The 22,709-nt window shown below is 38.2% G+C and overlaps 1 protein-coding gene across 1 annotated transcript in view; it reads left to right on the forward strand.

Annotated features, from left to right (window-relative positions):
- Nucleotides 1-221: 221 nt before the first annotated feature.
- The window catches only part of CPQ (carboxypeptidase Q), a 131,649-nt gene continuing 109,161 nt past the window's right edge, over nucleotides 222-22,709 (forward strand). The window contains exons 1-2 of the mRNA XM_066334063.1: nucleotides 222-711; nucleotides 11,659-11,866. Coding sequence (XP_066190160.1) covers nucleotides 285-711; nucleotides 11,659-11,866 — 635 coding nt within the window. The 5' untranslated portion in view covers nucleotides 222-284. The remainder of the gene's footprint in view (nucleotides 712-11,658; nucleotides 11,867-22,709) is intronic.

The following is a 22,709-nucleotide window of genomic DNA, read 5'->3' on the forward strand; positions in this document are numbered from 1 at the left end:
TTTCTAAAGACCACAACAAAGATTGTGTCCAGTGGTCTAAGTATCTTTTTCATTTGCTTTCAATGACTCTGTCTTCAAGTTGAATTTATATTCCTGCTAGTTCTGATCAAAGCATTTGCATGATAAACTAACTTAATTTCATTTCTGTCTGCCAATCCAAATAACAAAAAGTATTGCTAGTAGGTGTATGATTTTTTTTAACTTTCTTCTTCTTGTTCTTTTTTTTTTTTTTTTTTTTTCCCTCTGCAGCAAGCCATCTGTGGAAAAGAAGAAAAATTTAAAAAATGAAGTACTTACTCTTAATATTTCTTACGAATTTATTACACCAGTATGCTGGGAAATCTTTGAGAAGAGATGGAAGTTCCCTGAAGTCATTTGAAGACATTAAAAATGAGATAGCTGGGTATACTAATATTGCTAAGGCTATTATTGATCTTGCTGTTCATGGAAAAGCTCAGAACAGATCCTATGAAAGATTAGCACTTTTTACTGACACCATAGGACCTAGACTCAGTGGTTCAAAAAACTTAGAGGCAGCCATCCAATATATGTTCAGTGTCCTGCAGAAAGACGGGCTGGAAAATGTGCATCTGGAGCCTGTGAAAGTACCACACTGGGAAAGAGGAGAAGAGTTTGCAGTGATGCTGGAACCAAGGAATCACAGCATTGCTATTTTGGGACTTGGGAACAGTATTGCAACTCCTCCAGAAGGTAACTCTTCCTTTTGGAATTACATATGACTTGCTTTTTTAACACAAACCGTATTGTACCCCAAATAACTTCTCTCAGTGGTCAAACTATGGTTTGCTTCTTGCTTTAATAGTTTTGCAAAACAAGGTACTATTTTCCTGGGACTTTTCTATATGGCATGGTTATGGCTGATGCAATTTATATTAATACAGTTTGGTTGAACAGACTTTTAAAATTAGTATTGATTCCCGAATTTTCCATTACATTTATACCCTTTTTTTTAAACACTGCTGAACCTCATTTGCAAAGATTTTGGTCCTCCATTGTGGTTAGTAGCAAAGAAGTTTTCCACGAGGTGTCAAGTTGACATGTGATTTCTCCTTCTCTTCATGTGTCCTGTCTGGCCAGGCTCAGCCCTTCACTCCAGTGAAAAACAAGACAGTAGGAAAAGGAGCTGAGCTTGGAGAGTTCAAGCTCCTCACTAAACACAGCAGTTAGTACCTGTATGTCTTTCCCTTCCCTGTCTCATGCTCACCTGGAACTTACTGTTCACATTGTTTACATGCTCACTTTGTCACTTATCTGTCACTGAACTCTGTGTTGCTGTTTAGATGATCATGTGTGAAATGTTACTCAGGTGCAATAATAACCATTAGTTGCACTTCACAATATTTTGGTCTTTTAAACCTCAAAATATTAGATTGCCTACAAACAAAATGATTTATGAGATTTTCTGTTTGTACTTATTGATGTGAGGCTTTCAGAATTGTTATTTAAAGGCCAGATGAGAACCTCTTCTGTGACTGCTCTCCATAAAAAACAATATACTTATTCCTAGACCACTCAAAAGCGCTTGTACTTCTTTATGAGAAAATAAATTTAGTTTAGGAAATGAAAGGTAACATGATACTCATAACTTTTTTGTGAATTGTAAATTTTTATGATAGCGAGCTTTCTGTTTGAAATCAAACAACATATAAAACTGTTTTGTTTAGAAAAATACATAGCCCTTCAAAATGCAACAAATAAAACTGACTGACTTAAGATATGCTTGGAATAAATCATACTTGGTTTGCAAAATTGCTGCTGTGAATTTTATCTGAGATAGTTCTGTCATACTGAGGTAAACACATGCCTAAAATGCAAGGCAACTAGTACCATTACTGTTTGTCCCATGATATGTGCAAGGTTTAGTGCTTTGATAGGAGAAAATTTAGAGCAAATTTTAAGCCTACAACTTATTTTGTATCCTTCCCAGTCCTATTGTAAGGTTCCTAAAAAGTAAGCTAAAATTAAAGGGGTTTTTTTTGTGTTTAGCAAGTGTTGCTGAACCTGAAAAGAGAACTTGCAATTTAATTTTGACAAGCGTGTTCACATCCCGAAAAGTCTGTTTTTCACTTCTCTTTGTTAGTTGTGTAGTTATTTGCATTTGCCTGGTTTTACTCCTAGGTTTGCCTTATTTTTTTAGTGATATACCGAATTTACATGTTAAAAATACTCACAGAGGCTAATTATCTCCTTTTTATCTGTAAAGATCCTATATCTTGAAAGATGTGACTGTGTTATCCATTTCTGGTTTGTAGTGAGGAATGTTCCAAAATCCCCACATTACTCTTTCTCACAATTTGACTTTCCTCCAAGATCTGCCTTGTTTCTGAAGAGTGTTGCTGCTAGAAGACTTTATGGCAATGAGATCTGTCACAAAAGAGTGGGCCATTTCTCACACTTCATGGAATAATTTTGATTAAATTACCTACCTTCTGACTCTCCTACCATTTGTGCCTGTTCTGATTTCTGCTGGTCTCATCTCACTCTGTGCAAACTGTGACAGGCTTTCGTGCTTGAGAAGGTTGTGTGGGGTAGCTGGTCCCTGGTGAACACTTGGCTGTTGTTCTTCCGATCACTGGCGCATCCTCCTGGCTGACAGAAATGTCTGGTGAGAGCAGCTCATCACCAGCCTCTGCTGGCAGGAGAAGCAGAAGGTGTGCTGTTGAGAAAAGTGCCTGTCCTAAAACTCTCCACTCATACCAAGCACGGAATAAAAAAATGTGTAGTTAGACTATTAAAACCACTGCCTTATCACTTCTGAGGATTGTCACAGTTCCTTATTCCTAAGAAAAAGGGATAGAAGGCTGCCCTAAATTGCATCAGAAATAGTTGAACAGTTTTCCTCAGTGAGGGATTATCAGCAGTTCTGATACATCTTGTTTAAACCATGAAGCTGTGGGAGTAAGAGTCTTCCTGTAATCAAAATAATGCAACTCAATATGAGATGCCTGATGCCAATTATCCTGTCATTACAGTACTGTTGGTTACATGGTCAAACCCATGAGATTGATTCAACTCCCATAAGGGAGTTTGAGATCTCCCTCTCAGACTAGGGAGATCTACTGCTGCTGTGCTCAGATTTGGTAGAGGGATGTTTTAAAGGCTGAAGACTGTCCTTCAGATGTTGACTCTGTGATGGTTCTTTGGTTCCTTCACAGCTGCCTCTAACGTGGATTGTGCAGATGATCACTGAAGTTGTTTGATGTTTTAGGTAAGTGTTCCTGTCAGGAATATGTTTCAGACCCCTCAGTTTACAAGCCACTGTCTCCGTACAGCCCAAACAGATCCCTTCCTTGACACTACTGATGCCTGCTTAGAGAGAGAGGACAGTACCTCTTGGACTTCTTGTCTTTTAAGGTCTAGGAATGGGGTTAAGATGGGAGGGGCTGACTCCTCCATCACAGCAGAAGGTACAGGAAACCATTTTTTGCTTTTTCATTTTCTCAGTTATGTCCTGTATTCCTCCCTGCCCATGATTTTGCCCCAGGATTGTGACCCAAGAAGCTAAGAAAATAGGAGACACTGGCAGAAACTTAAAACTTGATGCTGGACTTGGTGGCCTTTGGTTCCGTCAGAGCTCCTCCTGAAGCTCAGCACCCCAAGCAAGTGCTCTGGAGGGTTCTTCATTAACATGGCAATAGCCTAACAGCAATTAGAAACTTGGCTTTGGATGGTGGAAATTCAGGGTTTATTTTCCCTTCCATCCATGGAAATTCAAACCAGTGTTTCCTAAGAGTGACCCAATGGCTAGAGCACACGCTGAGGTTGGTTACTTTCCATTTCAGCATACATCATGCAAGTGTGGAAAAAAATCTGCAATCCTTCAGGACAGGAACAGGAAGCCTTAAACAGTAGCAGTATTTTTAGCTATGAAGCCCAAGCCAGTCCATTGACTCCAGGATACCAGGAGTGTCTCTTCCTGCAGGTCTTCTAACTCATGCCTGTGGCATTGAAACCCTATTGGGATGTGCACACAGCTTTCCTCGTTTATTTGATTTGCCCTGTTTGGCTTAGATACAGAACAGTTGGATGATATGCAGGAGGCTTTTCAGTACCTTGTGATCTTGTGGATAAAATCCTTTTTTCTTCTTCGTGACTGGGAAATATGCCAAGATGTCAAGTTCCCAGATTCTATCTGATATACACAGCAAAAGAGAGAATACAGCAAGGAGAGTACAGAAAAGAGTATTGAGTATTGAAGGGAAAAAACCTCCACCATTCTCCCTCTCCAAGTGTATTCCAAGATATGAAGGTGTTGGGTCAGAGAGAAAGTTTTCACTTCCGTTGATCTCCTTCCAAGGAGGGAGTAATTTCACTGCCTATTTTAGGGACAGGGAGAGAGGAAACATGAAACAGAGTGATCTGGATTTCCAGAAATCAGCAGGGTCTGAAAATGGTCATCACCTTGAAGAAATGGATTCCTAGGTAACAGACAGGATTGAATGTTAGAAAGTGCTCAGTTTTGGGAGCTGGAAAACTGGATATTTACCATATTTAGTCAATGTCCATGTCTGATTTTTAGTGTTTCAACATTGGCAAAACATAGATATATATATAGAGAGAGACTGTGTTGATTTGTGGTGGTACTGATTATATCCCCCAAATTCTGAGGAAAATAGATATAATTATTGCTTTGAGAATCCCATAATTGAAGTAAAGTAGTAGTTTAGCAGATGTTTGACCATGAAGTATCAAAGAATTCATTTTTTTGCATGTGTTCTAAAATGCACTTTTTTTACCCTGATGCGTGACCATGCCCTTTAATTTTAAAGAAATACTGACAAGCAGATCCAACTTCAGAGCAGCCTGCTTTGGAATGTCTCCTTAAAAAAAGGAACAGTCTCTGGGGTTTTTTTATGTACTGTTGATGGCAGCAAAACTGAAGTAATATAAATATGAAGGTGATGCATTTTCCTAGTTTTGGTGTTCAAGTCATGGTGGGGTTTTTTTGGTTTTTTTGTGTTTTTTTTTTTTTTGGTTTTTGGTGGTTTTTTTTGGGTTTTTTTTTTTTTTTTTTGTTGGTTGGTTTTTTAACTGTCAACATTTGGTCCAGCTGTGCTCTTATAGAAGGTGATAGGAGCTTTGTAGTTAGATAATATGAAAACAGTTCCAGCCTGTTATATATAAAATGGGAATAATGCATGTTTACCTGAAGTTGTTGGTCTGGGCTGTTGCTGAGGGGTTCAGTGCTGAGAACAGGGGTTGGACAGAGTCATAGACATGAGAGCACAGTGCACAGCAAAGCCCTCCTGTCTTCACTGGATTCCTCTTTTTTCATGTGTGAGGAGCTATTGATCGACATCTTGAGACCATGAGCCTCAGTATTGCATGCCTGGCTTGTTTATTATTACTTAAAACATCACTGCTTGTGGTATAGTAATTGTGCTGCTGTTTTTCTTGGAGTATAAAAGGTGACATCCATGAAGGACATCAGACACTGTGGTGTTCAGTGGCCCAACATCTGGGCTCAAAGTTAGTGCAGTAGCATATCAAACATTTAGAGAGTAGAAGTAGCTGCATGGCTTTGAGGTGGACATGATGCCTGGGGAGAACATGGGTTCCAGTTGCTGCTTTAACCAATGTTCAAGTGAACTGTGGGGATTGCCAATGGCAAAAAATTGAATTTTCTGGTGTTGTCGTTTTGCAGTGTCACTGAGTTGAGGGTGGTTACCTCAAGGATGTTAAAGCCAGGCTGAAGCTATTGAAGGCAGGATTTGAATATGATTTTCTGCATGTGTGGGGTATGCAGACATGGCTGGATGGCAGCATTACGTTCATCCCAAGGGACAGCCGGCGGTGACTGGCACCTTTGACTCACTAAGAAGGGGATGGCTGTCCTCAGCACTTCTGCCTTGAGCACCTGTGGTCTCAGAAATTATTTCTTGTGGATCTTGGTGCTGGGTGTCTGATTCTCCCTTTACATTGCAGAGCAAGCCTGTGCTCCATCCAGGGCTGCTCCTGGGAGAACCTAACCTGATGTCCCTCTCTTTTGGCATCCAAAGCTTTGTGCTGGGGGTTGAGACCAACCCATTTTCTCCTTGGATTTATGCTGCACAGGAAGCTACATGTCATCACAAACCAAACTGTTCTAAAGAGATCACTTAATCACTTGCTGGAAATTTTGAGTCATATTTGTCAAAAATGTAACTGTTATATAGTGTTTATTTTTTTTTCTATGTTCTTAAGGAATGGTACAATATGTTTAGCCTCTGCAATGCATCAGAGCTGAATAGTCTCATATCCTTTTTTATTACTGTCCTGTGTAATTTTATTTTCATGAAGTAATTCTCTTTGCTTTTCCACAGAGTAGGAAGGTCACATCTTCTAGAAGTATTGTTCATATTTTACAAAATCCTTCTTCCTGATAAAACCCTCTTCTTCATTTCACAGTTCCCCTAAAATATTTAGTATTTTCTTCATATTATAATTCTTATATTAGTATATATTTATATGTGTTGACAGAACAAAGGTGTTAGAATATTTCAAATTTTCAGTACATGCTAATAATTTTTGAGTAAGAAAAAAGGTGATAATATGAATTTTTCATTTGCTTCAGCCTGACATAAAGCCTTAATTGGATGAGGTCATTAGAGACAAAGAATTTGAGTTTGCTTTTCTAAAAATCTAGTTGAAGTTTGTGGAGCATTGCAGGAAAGCTGAACTAATTTCTGGAGTATGTTAGAAAACAAGTTTTTAAGAGAGGTGTAATAGAAGTTAAGGGGAAAAATGTTTTCTGAGCTGATTTTAGAGGATGTTGAACTTAAAAAAGGATTTAATGCCAGGTCCCTAATCTTACTTAGCTTTGAAGAATATATTTGCATTTTCCTTCCACCTCCCAAAACCTTCTTTCCTTTGACCTGTCTCAACTACTACCTTATCTCCAGCCATGCATATCTACCTTTGTATTGTATGACATATGCAAAAAAATCTAGGCTCTCTGTAACTCTGTGAAAGAAGCTACCTTGCAAATGGGCACAAGACAGTGTTAGTGTGCTGTATCTGAAAGAAGCAAGGTCATGGTACTTTTAATCTGGAAAGATGATCAAGTCTGAAGGACAGTGGGAATAGCCAGACTAAGGTAAGAAAAGCTTGGGGCTACTGCTTGCATGTGTTTAGGGTCAGCATGGAATATAGTATAACTTGATGAAGCAGCTTCTGGGCTAAATTAACTTCGTGGGGAGAGCTGAAGTAGAAACAAAGAAATCTGGGATGTTGCAGAAGATGAGGCATGAGAGTGGCCTGATGTGGCTGACATGGTCAGTGTGACAGGCTGTGACCATCACATGGCACTGTGATTGTGTTGTTGCCTCTGCTCTACCATGAAGAACTCCCTTGATTTCGTGTCCTGATGTCCTGATGCCTGGTCCTGATGAATGGGGAGGTAACATCCTGGCTCCTTCTTGCTCTCATGACTACAGCAGGCAGGACATTTTTCAGATACATCTCCTCCAGTTTCAAAATTTTCACTGTTATCAGAACAATTAGATGTGTTATCGACTTTTTGTCTTGATATTTCTTTTCCAGCTTTGTCTTATCTGGGCTTAAAATTACTGTATTTTAATTATTTTAACCAAAATTTGCCTTGCCCATCAGCTTATTTATTTGACAGTGGCAGCTTCAGTGCATGTGGATCAGTAGCATCACTGTTCCACAGTGTGATTTGTAGAAGAAATTGTAATTCTTATGTTAGTGTGAAGTAAATGAAGTTTAGGAGATCCATAGGAGTGAGTTGTTTGCTTGCTGAAAGAATTTATTGTCAAATTAATAATGACTTCATTTGGCTTTGTAACTGGATCTCCAAGGTACTGAGGCTATTACCTGGATGAAAAAGTGAGACTGGGAGAAAAAAGAAGAAAGTAAGGCCATAATTAAGTAATGAGAAAATTGGTATTCAATAAGATTAAACAGTATGCAAATAATATTTCTTTCAGGTTGACTAAATCCTTTTAATATAGTAATAGATTGTAACTAACTTGATTTAATTTCTGTGTGTTTATGAATAGAGTGTTTCTGGGATAGTGATAAATAATAATGTATTCTGTATAAAATTTCATTGATGTTGTAATAAAGATTCACCAGTCTTTAAAATCTGATAATAGGGTAGATTTTCCTTTTTTTTTTTTTTTCTCTTCACTGAAACCTGTTACTAAGTCAGACAGATGCATATTTCTAGATATTAAAATAACTTAAATATTAGCTGCAGTTAATCTTGGGGAGAAGTTATTTTATGAGGAATCCCCTTCAAACTTATCTACTCCTTGCATCATTGCTGGCAGGTAAACAGCTGTGAGGAGGTGACTCTCCAGACAGAATTGTTCATGCCAGGAATCAGACTTCTCTATGGCAGTGTTACACACAGCTGATTTACAGGTGCTTTTATATATATATGTGTGTGTGTGTGCTTATATATATATATATACACCTATGCATATATACACACATACATACATATATATATGCATCAGTCTTGTGTTCATCCTGCCTGAGACCAATTTTACATTGCTAATGCATACCATGCCACTTGTTTCAACTGGCAGTGTGATCGTCAAAGTTGTGATATATTCACCTTTTGGGATAGAAACATACATTTCAATATACAGAGGACTTAGTAAAATATAATTTTGTTGTTAAGTGAAAATTACCTGCTTGTTCCTACCATGAACACCTTTCCTATACCTTAATTCTCAGAAAGAATAGGGTACAATTTGCTGTCTAATATGAGAAATTAGAGGAAATCCACAGTACTACCTAGATTCTTTTGCTCACTTGCCCAACTCAGCAATATGTTTCATGTAATGAGATCAAATAGTCTTCAGCTTTATACACTCAGCCAAGTTTATCATGTTTGTAATTCTGCTTTCCATGGTTCATGCCCTTAACTTAGCTAATTCCCCAAATACTCTGTATTCATCTCTTGTACTGTGTGTGTTATAATCTTTATATCTTGCTTCAGTAAGCAGGCAATCTTTCTCCCTCCTTACATGGGGTTTCTGAAGAATTCTGTTTAATAACACACAGCCAATAATATAATGATAGGTGTAAGAAAGAGAGACAATATCTTTCAATATGGGAAGCAGAGCCATGAGGCACTGAATTGGTAGGAGATGCTAGGGTAGATTTCTATTAATTTGCTTAAAGGCTCAGTCAGGTGAGACATTTCCAATTTCTAAAGGGAATAACTCATACTCCCTAAAAAGATAAACTATTGAGGGGTTTGTTTCTTTTCTCCTTTTGCACAGAATGTTTGAAGGTGGCTTGTGTATGTGTGTCCACATATGTGTTCAAGATAAACATTGCTCTTGCCACTTCAGTCGAAGAATCTGAAATGGTATAAAATGGCATTAAAATTGCAAATGAGTAATTGAATTAATCAAAAGCTATGCAAGAGTGAAATTTTACATTGTTAGACAAAGCACTGTAATTAATGCTTTATGCAATTCATGCTTTGTGTAATTCATGCTTTATGCTGCCATTAGGTTAAACTTGCAGAGAGAACGTTTGTTTTGTTTTTAAGGATGGCTTTATTTAGCTTCTTTGGGGACGTTCAAGGGTAGAGAAACTGAGCTAGGGTTTGCAACTCTCTGTTCTTTCCCTTAGCTTTCCCTTAGCACAAATTCTCAGTAATTCTCACTCTGCAATCATCTGATGCATGTCACCTAGGAAGGGCCGTAAATGTATTTCACTATCATATTTCTTAGGAATTTTTGATACTTACTAGCTGTCTGTAGCCTTCTTAAAAAACTTTTTAGAGTTAGTGTTTGTTCATGTATGCAGTAATGCCCAGGAGAGTTACACTTCTTGCTTTCCTTGACAAACAGTCACCAAGACGTGTGTCCTTCCAGTGCCTCCTGCACGATCCAAGTGGAGCACTGGGGAGAGATAATATGAAATGGAGTTTGCAGTATCAACCTACTGAGACCATGACTTCTCTTGTGGAAAATGAAATTTTGCAGATACCTGGCTTTATTTCCAGTGGCATGGTTTCATACCCAAAATTATCCTGTTGCTGGGATGATCCTTAGCTAGGCAGCTGAACCTGCCATTAATTACAAGCAGCTGGAGTCTGCTAGTATGCTCACCTGCCTGCCAACAGAAGCTAGTAATATGTGAAGGTGATTCTTTGGTTTGCCTCTGTAAAACATTGCCAGGTTAAAGTAAGTATCTGAATAGCTAAAATTTTTATGCCTCTCATACTAGGTTATTTTTGTAGCTAAAACTCACTTTTGTTGTAGCAGTGAATGTCTGTTGAACTCTTAGTGGTACATTCTAATGAAACAAAACTTCCGAGGAATGGTTTCTTTAAGAATTTGAAGGGTAGTTTCATCTTTAAAAAGCCATGATTCTGGGCACACTGATGCTGGGAGATCTTACCTTCCTGTTTTTCTAAGAGTTTTTCCTCATTTATTGTGGTTATAAATAGAAGTCTTTGAAATCGTCTAAATACTTCTTAATCCACACACACACACAAAAAAAAACAACAACCAACCAACCAACCAAAAAAAAACCAAAAACAACCTTTTTCAAGGAGAATAATTTTATTCTTAAAAACATGATAGTTTCACTTTATTCTGACTAATCCTTATTAGAGGATTTGTTATTAGTTTAAGTTTCCATTGATGTATTTTGTGACTATTAGGTGAAATGTACAACACTAAAATTTCACACATCCATTACTTCTTCTATATTTAGAAGTAAAGTATCCAGCCTGTGTTGTTAAGCAGTCTCTACTTATCTCTGTAACCAATCAACAAAATTGAATTTTAAGCATTGTGGTAATTTCAATTAATTCCTTTTCAAATGCTGCGAAATATAGTTCCTCAATTAATGTCCTTAAAAGTTAGAAGGATTCTCTGGCTTATCTGTAACATTATTTGTTTTTTCAAGTAAGATAATACAGCAATTTAAAACTATTTCAACTATTAAAAACAAAGATCTAGGTGGGTTCTAACTTAGCATGTGTAAATAGTCCTTCACTAGAACCTGCCTGTTTTTTTCTGTATCATGAACTGGGAAATGTGAATTCCTGGAAAAACTCCCAGAAGACGATCCAATAGAACTGTTATATTCTCCTGACTTAAATATGAGGATGATATTATTATTATTATTATTAAGCACATTGCAAAATTTGTTGACACTGCAAAGCTTTAATTTAATTTCATTTATGGATTAAATTATTTTATAGGAGTTACAGCCTAAAATGGGCTTCCAGCTGTCTTATGTTAAGCAAAGTTGTTTAGCAACATATCAAAACATTTCCATGAAAAGATTACTATCTTTTTTTAATTAATCCCATAGGCAGCTTTTGCAAATGTTTTTGTATTATAAATGATTACAATGAGGCATTAAAGCATATGCAGAGAACAAAATTCCCCCATGTATCCTTCTTGCCCTTCAAGTTACGTTTTAACACCAGCTTGATAGCATGTTTTACAGAGGTGTGTGTACTTGATCAGGATTCTATTGCATCTATTTAGTACCAATCCCTGATGAAGCATTTCACATAGTCTGCCTTTTTCAGGAAAGAAAAACTAATGCTGATTTCCTGAGTTCTGCACAGCCCATGTTTTTCTGTCTGTTAGAAGTGGCCATAGGAGAGCTGTAGGAAGGCATTGCTAAAACCACTGTAATATTTTCTTACAGGAATTACAGCAGAAGTCATGGTTGTAGCCTCATTTGATGAACTGCACAAACGAGCTCAGGAGGCCAAGGGGAAGATTGTTGTCTACAATGAACCTTTCATCAGTTATGGTGAAACTGTGCAATACAGGTCACAGGGAGCAGTGGAAGCTGCTAAAGTCGGAGCAGTGGCATCACTCATTAGGTCTATTGCTCCTTTTTCTATTCACAGGTAAGCATTTTTCTCTTTTCTTCCTGCAACTCACATTTCAATGTTAGCTGACATGTCATTTCTGGGCAGACATTTTTGTTCTCTATGACTTAAACATTGCCAGTTATGAGTGGGTGTTTGGTTTTGAAACTATTGGCTTCATAATAGTTCTTTTCCCCTGTGCTTTGTCATTCTTTCAGAATGTTTTCTTTTTATGGTTTTTTTTTTCTGTTCTTGATTCAAATTTTGTATAATATTTGTTTTAAAGAACTTTCTGCATTCTCAAGACTGCCATAAATATTCTGAGAAGAACCAAAACCAAATGTCTTTGGTGACAACAGGCTGATGATATGAACTGGTCATTCAGTGTGCTTGACTAGAATGTGTGTGTATAGTTTTCAACGTATTGTTGATTTTCCTAGCATGACGCTAAATTTTGTACTAGATGAAGGAGTAGTCTGCTTTGAACATAATTATTTAGAACACTTTAGCAGCAAGATTTGTAACTCTCATGCTGCTTTTTAAGTAAGGTATGTGGAAATAAGACTTTTAAAAAATATAAATATTTTTTGATTTCTTAATACATTATTTGTTTATCACTGCAGTGTTACGTTACTGAAATTACATATTTTAGTTTTCTGGTTGGTAACAGAATTCCTTTTCTATCTGGGAGTTTTTTCCAGCTCTGAAAGCTTACCTTAAAATGCTTATCTATCATGAAAAAGACTAGTTGAGGCATAGAGAGGAAATGGAGAAGGGTCCGGCGACATAGAAGGCTGACAGATGCACACTGTCCTTTAACACAGTATTTTTAAAATCTTACACTGTTAGTGGTGACCTTAATGCCTGCAGTGATCTTTGTGTAGGAGCCTGCTGGCTGTGATGGGATTTTTGGTCAGGCAGGCCCAGACAGCAGAGCTGGACTGAGAACTGGATCAGGACAGGCCCATCTGCCTGCCCACCATCCTGTCCCTGAGCTGCAGCCTGAGCAGGACAGGCAGGGTATCAAGTGATGCCAGACACAAAGCTTGACTGCCTAAACTCTGTTAATAAAACAATTTACATAAGACAATATGAAAAATATCCAGTTTGTACAAGAGGTGCTGTATTTTGTAACAGTCTTTCTTTGGCAAGTACATGCTTAGAGCCGTGCAGATTGTTTATTCCTCTCCCTAGCTGCCCACCCAGTAACTCTTTACCCACAGAGAAGTCATTGGCAGTAGCTAACCTGTCCCTGAATGTGTGCCACAACATAACCTGGACTTGTAATCTGTTTAGGTAACAGCATGGTTTCTTTTTGATCTCTGCTCCTAGGTTTTCTTTCTGCAGAAGTCTAGGCTGGTAGGTGGAAAGCATGATGCATCTTTGAGTCTTTCTTGAGGCTGGAACTGGGGTGACTTAGGAGGCATTTGGAGGCATGCTTGAATCCACTTCTTCAGAGAGAACATGAGTGGTCACACCTCAGCAGTATGAGAAGTGTGCAAGCTTCTCCATTTGTAATGCTTCAGAGAGTCAGAAAAAGCAGTAAAGCCAACTAACTGTATTGGAATGCATGTAGAGAACAGCTCTGCTGCCTCTGTAGTTGCTTGGTAGCATTTTTATGTGCTTGTCCTGGTTTCAGGTGGGAGAGAGTTCATTTTCTTCTTAGCAGCTGGTACAGAGCCGTGGTTTGGATTCAGAATGGGAGCAACATGGATAACCCACTGATGTTTTGGTTGTTGCTAAGTAGTGCTTCCCCTAAGTCAAGGATTTGCCACTGTCTGATGCTCTGTGGATGAGGAGCTGCACAAGAAGCTGGGAGGAGCACAGCCAGGAGAGCAGACCCAAACTGTCCAAAGGGATATTCCATACCATAGGATGTCATGTTCAGTATAAAAACTGGGGGAGGGAGGAGAGGAACTTGACTGCAAGGGGCCAACCACTTCTTGGGAACAGGCTGGGCATTGGTCAGAGGTGGTGAGCAGTGTGCATCACTTGTTTTTCTTGGGGTTTATTTATTTGCTGTTGTTAGGGGTTTTTTCAATTAAAATTTTATTTTTATTATTATATTTCACTCTGTTTTTTACTGTACTGTTTAACTGTTCTTAACAGTCCTCAACCCATGAGTTTTTGTATTTCTTTTCCTGAGTCTTCTTCCCATTCAGGGAAATAATGAGTGAACAGCTGCATGGTAGTTAGTTGCCAGCTGAGGTTGAACCATGAAAATGCTCCACATTCCTCTAAAGAAGTCAAAATTGCCTGTTAAAAATGCTTTCTGAAATATGAAGCGCTTCATTTCAGCTACTATCCAAACTATTACTAGTGTATTTCTTGGTGTCCAACAAATGTGATGTTTGCAATGTATTTTCTAATACTTAGAATTTTCTAATAAAGGTCATCATAATGAACAGATAGTGGAATGTGTTTCAGAAACAGTTTTACAAAAAAAATACGGTTTCAAAATAGCCTTATTTGATATCATCAAAGAATATTGCAGTCCATAATGTGTTGATTTTCTGAAAACCAGAAGATTATCTGTCCTGTACGTAGTATCAGTGCTATGCAGAATTTTTAAATTGTAAATTACTGTATCTTCTGTTTGCTACAGTATTTATGGAAGTGCATTTAGTATGTAATGAAAAGCATAGAGGTGAGGAACAGAGGTTGAGACTGAAGGAACTGGCTTTACAGCTATTTCAAAATTGAATGGAAGCAGATGCCAAATGCATATTTCTTTAGAAGTACTGAATCTTTTAATGATACTGGGAGCAGAAGTGTCATTACCAAAAGCAATTTCAAATGTAGATGCTGCCACAAAGCATTTTTTGCTGTGCACTTTCTGTATGCTCATCATTTACCTTCACTCGGGATGTGGTTTTTTTTTTTGTTTTTGTTTTTTTTTTTTTTTGTTTTTTTTTTGTTTTGTTGTGGGTTTTTTTTTTTTGTTTTTTTTTTTTTTGGGGGGGGGGAGGGGGTTGGTTTGCTTTTTTCTTTATTATGGAATGGTTTGGGTAATGTATTTTTTCCTTTAATACGGGAGGTACTCAGGTCCAGTCCCTCCCTTCAGTTCCTCAGTGATGACTAGATCTGTTTCTCTTATTTTTAACAAGTAGGTATTGCTGTAGGCAGGATGAATTTTCTTATCTCCATGCATTCTCCTATGTTTTCTTCTCATCACCTGCTGTGTGTCTCTTTGTCTGTCCTGGCAGTGTACTGTGCTGGATGGACTATATGCTGGATGTGGTGCTTCTTATCTGTCAGTGTCTGTGCACTCCTTGTTCAAGTCACTTGTCTTTTTAATTGACTGATGGGAAAATACTGCCTTGCTCTGGGGAGTAGTGTGTTAGAAGGATGAGAGATGAAAGGTGAAAAGCTAATAAAGGGTTTCTAAATGTTGTGAAAGTAAGTCTTGCATTCTTGCAATTTGTATGTTGCTGTATTGTCAACCAGAGCCTTTACTTCTTTGTCCTGTGTGTTTACATAATACAAATAAAAATAGTACAAATAGATAATACAAGTAGATGGTATTTGGATTGTGGAGCTTTCCAAAACATTCTGCAAACATCTGAGAAGAAAGTATCATTCTTCTCACACTGCACTGTCCCAGCTTCAGGTTAATGAAAAGTAGAATTTCACAATTTTTCCCAAACTGTATCAAGTTTGGTGGATGGGGTTTTTTGTTTTATTACTTCCTTTGAGGAGTTTTGTTTCTTTGTTTTTCAAAATTTTCAATCCCTTTTCAACAGGGAACTGCTTATTGTTATTTAGTTACTCTATTTGCTGGAATAGTGTAAGCCACTTTGTGGTGGTGTTTCTAGGTGATCTTGCAATATGAGTAATATTGATAGGTTAAAACTAGGTACTGTCATTAACATCCTAGGCTTATTAGGGCTCATTATTAAAGCTTCCTTACAAGGCAGAATTGATGAAATCAAAACATGAATTAAATCACTGTTCTTTTACTGGTAACTTGATGGCTGTTCCTTGTTCCAGAAATGGCAAGTGGCTTCCACGTTGTCAAGGCAAAAAGTGTGAAGGGAATCTTCAAGCCAGAGACAGTTTATTTTTGTTTAAGGTGTGGTAGTATAACTGTGGAGTAATGAAATGCCCTGGAGACTCAAGCATCGCAACTGTTAATAAGGGCAAGAAGGGATGAATGTCATTATACTCAGGAAAACTTATTGATATATTTGTACAAGGACTCATGATGCTCATTGATGACAAGTGTTTGCTGTTGAGTTTCAAGGAGTGGATTCATTCATTTTGAACAGCATTGCTGAATGAATAGGAAATAAAATTAGCAACCGCGTCTTCCTTGACCTTTGAAGACATGACAGTAGTTATATGGTATTGCAGTGTTACATGGAGGTTGTGTCTCCTGGCATTGTCTGTCTCTTGTGTTAAATTATTCTCTTGCTACTTTATTGATAACATGTAGGAGTGGGGGTTTTTAATGTAGGAGAAGATAACTGTGATAAAGAGGTAATTGGTGGAAGGGACACCCTCCACTAGACCAAGTTCCCAAATCCGTATCCGACCTGGCTTTGAACACTGCCAGGGATGGGACATCCACAACTTTTCCAAGCAACCTGTTCCAGTGCCTAAGCACCATCACAGGGAAGCATTTGTTCCTAATAGCTAATCTAAACGTATTCTCTTTAGTTTTTTTGCAGAAAAGCCATGCTGTGAAGTGCCAGTGTCCATAAAGGAGACAGAGGAGTTCTGCAACTTTATTCTAATAAAGGGAGAGAGTCCACTAGGCCATTCCCCTGTGGGGTCTCTCTTGAGGTTTTGGAGGATGCTCCTCCTTTTATCCTAAATTCCCAACAGCACGTTGCCCTCTTTGTTTCCCCATTGGCTGAGGTGCCATGAAGGTAGAGCCTTCCCAAACCACCTACCACATATTCCCCCATAAACATGTATTGTCATTTTCCCCTGAAGTTTGGAAGTTCAGAATGTCTGCGTTCTGCAGATCCATCAGAAGTTCAGACCATCTGGGCTCTGCAATAGATTTGTGTGAACCCGTTTTTCCTATTACCCTTAAAGTTAACTCTCTGGCTTCTGTAACAAACTTGACAGTTTGATTTTCGTAGAGACATTAAGACCCATTTTGAAGATTTTAATACCCATTTCTCTTAAAGATTGCCACAGCCATTCTGATTGGTTCTTTCAGACCTAGTAATTCCTGAAGACATTAACATCCTATTTCTGCTATCATTTATAAAGACTCACATCCACTGAGTCTTGTGTGAAGACATCAGCATGCGTTTTTCCTACCAGTTTGAAGCCATTCCTCCTTGTCCTGTCACTACAGACCCTTGTAAAAGGTTTCTCTCCATCTTTCTTGTAGGCTCCTTTTCCCAGTAACAATTTTCTGAAGCACTGGCAATTTGGTGATGAAATATTTAAGCATGGGTATTAGGAGTTAAGGGTAACAGAATTATTTTTAATGAACCTTCTCAAATAACGTGTTATTGTAGTAATTCAACAGTATCTATAATATTTGGCCTTTTGTAGAAATCTGTGTGCTTACTTTTTTTTTTTCTGCTTTAATAACTTAACTGTGCTGACATTAATGATGCATACCCTTACTGTAGTGTAAAATAAACTGCTGGGTGTTCCCAGTTCATAGTCAATGCTTTTACAGTGGAAATACTCAGTTTACAGGGTATGGTTGAAGCTGAGCAGTAATCTGGATGACCCATGCATTGTCCCATGCAGTGTTACTGAAGAAATAGTAATGACAGAACTATTTTCTGCTACTATAGGCTTGCTTTGTCACAGCAGTTGTTCTGTTTATTAAATAATCGAAGTGAAAGAAGATAGGAAAAGTGAAGTGTTTAGCTGTAAGGCTCCTGAAATTATTTGATGTAATAAGGTAGAGTCTTTGGCATTTTTTGTTTCCTAGCTGTACATTTCTGAAATATTTCGTAAATAAAGAGGTGTCCTTTAGCTATTGAAATGGTCCAGTATTTATTCTGCAGTGAATGTACTCTTATGAATCTAAAACTTTCAGTAAATCATTCTGTTCTTCAAGAACCACAGATTAGATAATGTCATAATACTGTATCTTGTAATACCTCCTTTAAGGGCTCAAGAAAGAAGCAAAGTAGAGTGTTTGTCTGAGAACTCAAAAAGGAAGTTCCTAAGAATCCTCAGGATAAATACCAAGAGCCTTGCTATTAGGTTTTTTTACATGCTGCAGAGCAATCTCTCCAACATGCAAGAAATTCAACAGGGAACATATAACAGGGCCAAAATAGACCAAGTAGTACTTTGACACAATCTAGAGATTGTTGTGGTGTATTTTGATCCCCCCCAATATTGTTGGTTCAGTCCCAAGTTGTATCCTCCTACCTAGTTGTCCATCTTGCCTTAGACCATGCCCCTTGTTAGAGTGTTCCATCTCCCTCCTCCCACTTAGTTTTCAATCCTACCTTGTGCCAGCCCCCTGCCTTGGCAATCCCCATGGAAGTTCCCTGTTACTTGAAATCCCATTGGTTTGTGTGAATTTTTCCCCTCCTCCTGTGCATCCTCATTGGTTTATGTATTGTAAGCCCTGCCTTGTAATCCTCCCCAGTTCTTTCCCTATTGGTCAAAAAATCTGTACCCTTGTCGAGATCCTCCCCAGTATAAAAGTCCCTGCACACCAGGGCTCAGGGTCTTTTCATCCCTGGACCTTCCTTGGCGATAAACCACCTTGGAATCTATATGGAAGATCTCGCCCTCATCCTTGTCTCTGCCCTCGGCGCTTCAGCACACCACTGTGGCTTTGCTCTGCTGTTACTCCCATCACATGGCATCTGGGGACAGCCATTCCCGGTGAGCTGTTAGGAGATCTAGTAGGCAAATCCAGCACCGTTCAAAAGGCTCTTAACAAGGACACATATTTGGTCAAGTTCTTTTCTTTTTGTATTAAATTCAGCATCTTATACTTTCCTGAAGTGTCTTCCTTCACTTTTTCTTGCCTTCCTCAGTCTACAGGTGGCCAAGACACACCACCAGCTTGTGAAGCTCCAGTAACTCTAATCAAAAACTTTGTCTGGATGAAAGCTGAGGTCATTAATGGCATAGTGCAACTCAAGATTTATGACTGAGGTTGCACAGATGATCCATGTCAGTACATATGGCACAAGGCTAGTACATCATCTGTATGTGAATTTGGAAACCATTTCATTTCCATTGCATTTCCATTATCCTAATTTCCCCTTCTTGTAATCTCACTTCATTTATTTTCTCTACCATGTATAGTCATGTGTACCTTTTTTGTATATAGTTTGTTTTCCTTTGTATTCCTTAGAACTTGTTAGACAGCTCATGCCCTTCTCAATCTTGCTGATGATGTGTGTGCATTAGTGGTATTTTTGAGCTCTCAGGTGCTATCACAGGGATTTTTTAACACATCACCTCTTCCAATGCTTGGCCTGCTGCCTTTGGTTCCAGACCTGAGAACTGCTTGCTAAGGAGATAATCTTCCTTTCCCTAAAACTCCATGTCCAAGAAAAGTAAGGGCTTAGTCACATGAGTAGTGGCAGATTCAGCTTTCTCTTCTCACTCTGCCATGTTTTCTGAATTCTGGGATCATACAGTAGTTTTACTAGGATTTGTTTTGCTTCTTGGTTGGCTTTTGTTTGGTGGGTTGGTTTTGTTTGGTTTTGGTTCTGTTTTAAGAGCAAAGAGATGCATCTGGCCCTTAAAATCAATGTTCGGTCTTTGAAACATTATCTTCCTATGTGTCCTGAGCCCTGAAGGCCCCTTTCCCTCCTGTTCTGCCCTTGCTTCCACTATGAATGCCAGTATACCCATTTTTTTGCTGCCGTCTTAGGAATCTTTCTTCTTGTGACCTGTTCTGCTGTCCATAGAGGGGAAGCAGTGGCGTGCTGAGTAGGCAGCATCTTCCATATGCTTCACACAGGCTTGGGGAATGCACAAAGGCAGCAGGAAGCAGTGTGAGGATTGTAGAGATGCAGCAGTAGTGATGTAGTATGACTGAAGAAATCAGGAAGTGCCACTGATCATTTGTGATCCCTTTTCACTTACTAGATTAGACTAGGAACAAGAATTGATTGTATGAAACATCTCAATGAGAAACTGTCCTAAAGCAATATCCTGGGGCAGTGGGATACAGTGGTATTGTCTCCTGTTCTACTAAGGAAGCAGGAAACAAGGATAAAACCCTTATTTGGGGTCTAACAAGAGAAAATAAGAGAAGCTCATGTTTTATAAGTCTCTGGGGAGCTTATGGAAAGCTTCTAGTTAAGTATTATAGCACTGTGCATGTTGTCTTGTTGCCCTTAGAGATATGAATTGGTGGTGTGCTGTGGGGGTTGCTCTGCACTTAGAGGCTTTCCCTCCAGGATGTCTGTAAATTTTGTAGACTGACAATTTGTTAATTTTTACTTTGCTTCCCAACATGCCAGATTGAATTCTGCAGTGCAGTCTTTATGCTCATTTTTGGGAAAAGCCTAGCTGTCAAAAAAAAACTTAGAAGTCATTAGAAGAAATGGAGCCTATGTTTTAGGAGATGATAGTATTGTACAGTGGGTTCTTGCTGTTTGCACAGTGATTAAGGAATCAAATTTCAGATAACTTCATAATGGTGAGAAGTCTGTAGATGTTTCTTCAGTCCCAATCTCTCTTTGGCATTTACCAAACTTTTTTCCTTTGTTTCCTTTCAGCTGCATAACTGAGTTTCGGTTGCTTTTTGTTTCTAGTAGATGGGGCCTGATGTGACATCTGCAATCTCTGTGTAATTTCATACACCTGGCATATTTATTTTCTTACAAAGTCACTAAAATGCTGATGAGACTAAGGAGCTTCTCTACTTCCTCCTAGTTTTGACTTCTGTTCAGGAGAAGTAGTTCATGTAGTTGTGAAGAGTTTCATCCATTTAGTGTCTAGTCACACAAGCAATGTCATGTAACTTGGTAGAGTTATCTTCTTTGATAGACTGTGTTATCTAGAAAGATGCTCTGAGCCTAGCAGCTCTATTGAAATCCTGGCTTCCTCACCAATAACTTCTCAAAGCAAGTCTTTAGCAACATAGTATCCCATTGGGTTTTTTTCTTGTCTTCTGGACTTTTCTAATATAACTGAGTTATACATTATGTTGGGGGCTGTATGGCCACCCACATCACAGTTAACTTTGTTTGGGGACTGTGAGCACCCACTGATTAGGTTCCACAGTATTCTGGAGTTACTAAGTTTTATTCCACCTTTGCGTTACTGGTTCACGTATATAAAGATGTTCAGGGTATAAATCTTCCAAGCTTTTGCTTTCATGTACTGGTCTATGAGGAGTTACAGCTGTGCTTGCTGTGGGTTGAGCACCAGGAACTTCAGCAATTTCCCATGATTTCCTGTTTCTCCCTAATCACCTCCGTCTTTCTTCAGTGCTGCCAGCCTCTTCTGAGTCTATGTAAGTTGTGGTGCCTAACCATATTTGTGGAGGATTGAAGGAAAAGCTGACAAGACAAAGGCAGATAACAATTAGAGATCTGAGTAATACAGTGCCAGTGAATTCGTTTTTCAATCTGTGTATTTATTTTCAGCTGCTGATAAGATCTGAGAAGTATGTGGACTGTTATTTTGTTTCTCTGTAATTCTCCATGTTTCTTCTGTGAAGGTGCAGTAACTGTTGGACTTTATCTGGAATGTTTATATCCAGAGCACATGAGCATTTGGGCCTGGACAACTGGAAAAGATTAAATAGTCCCAGAATATTTGTGCCAGAATACTACAGCATTGGTATTTTGGATGTCCTAGCCTCATAGTCTCCTTTCTCAAAAAAAAAAAAAAAAAGAAAAAAAAAAGAAAAAAAAAAGAAAAAGAGTAAGGCCTCTGTTTCCTCACGTATTCTAGGATTATTTTCAAGATACACAGCACCTCACTTTTTAAATTTTAGTCTAGGCAAAGCTGAAGCATTCCCTAGACTAAAATGCTTGTACAGAGGTCTATTATATGGATTCACCTGCCTATCTAGTTTTATTTTTTTCATGTTATTTTTTTTTTATTGTCATGATTTTCCAGTTCCTATTTCCCACTGAGTATTGCTTCTACTTCCTATATTACTCAAGATACTTTTTCTGAATCTTTTTGGGATTATTCTTAATTTGATGATGTTACTAAATTTTATCTAGATATTGCAAAACCATTTCACCTTATATATTGAAGTTTTATTTAGGAAATATGTTGTATCCACTCTAAAGTCCCTGAAGTACTCTTTTATGCTTTTCAAGATTTACTGTTGATTTCCAAAAGTGAGCACAAGTTTTCACAGGTACTTTGGCTGGATTTATATGCATGTATACAATGTAAAATTTTATTTTGATATATAGCGTTTTACTTATATAAAACAACCAAAATATAGGTGCTGACTTTAAAATATATATTTGATTGCTAGTCAGCTTTTAACACATTTAATCTCTCTGGTCAACACCCTAGGCATGCAGAGGATTTGGAAATGCTAATTCCTCATTTTGTTTTGCCTTGTCTGCTTAAACATGCAATTAAATGTGTATGGTTTATTCCAGCATATTATGATTTCTCTTTACAAGAATGCTATCACTGTTTTTTAGAAGGCAGGTGGCCTCTTCTTTCTGCTGTTTCTTCCACTTCCCACAGTCTTACTTGTGGCTTGTCCATATGGTAGGGTATTTCTACGTTCTTTCATTAGATATTGTCTTCTCATAGGATGGCCTCACCCTGCTGTGTTATCTTTGCTACAGTATATATCAGATATTTATGTATGATTAGCTAGACCTATTTGTATGATGAAAGCCCTTGTTTATGGCTCACAAATTTTGACTTGTGTTTTTAGGAAGTCAGAGGCAATTGTTCCACGGCTGTTGGTTAGAATTGTTTTCTAGATGTAAGCTGGTGTTGA

The sequence above is a fragment of the Sylvia atricapilla genome, chromosome 1 (assembly GCF_009819655.1).
Source record: "Sylvia atricapilla isolate bSylAtr1 chromosome 1, bSylAtr1.pri, whole genome shotgun sequence".
Taxonomy (NCBI): Eukaryota; Metazoa; Chordata; class Aves; order Passeriformes; family Sylviidae; genus Sylvia; species Sylvia atricapilla.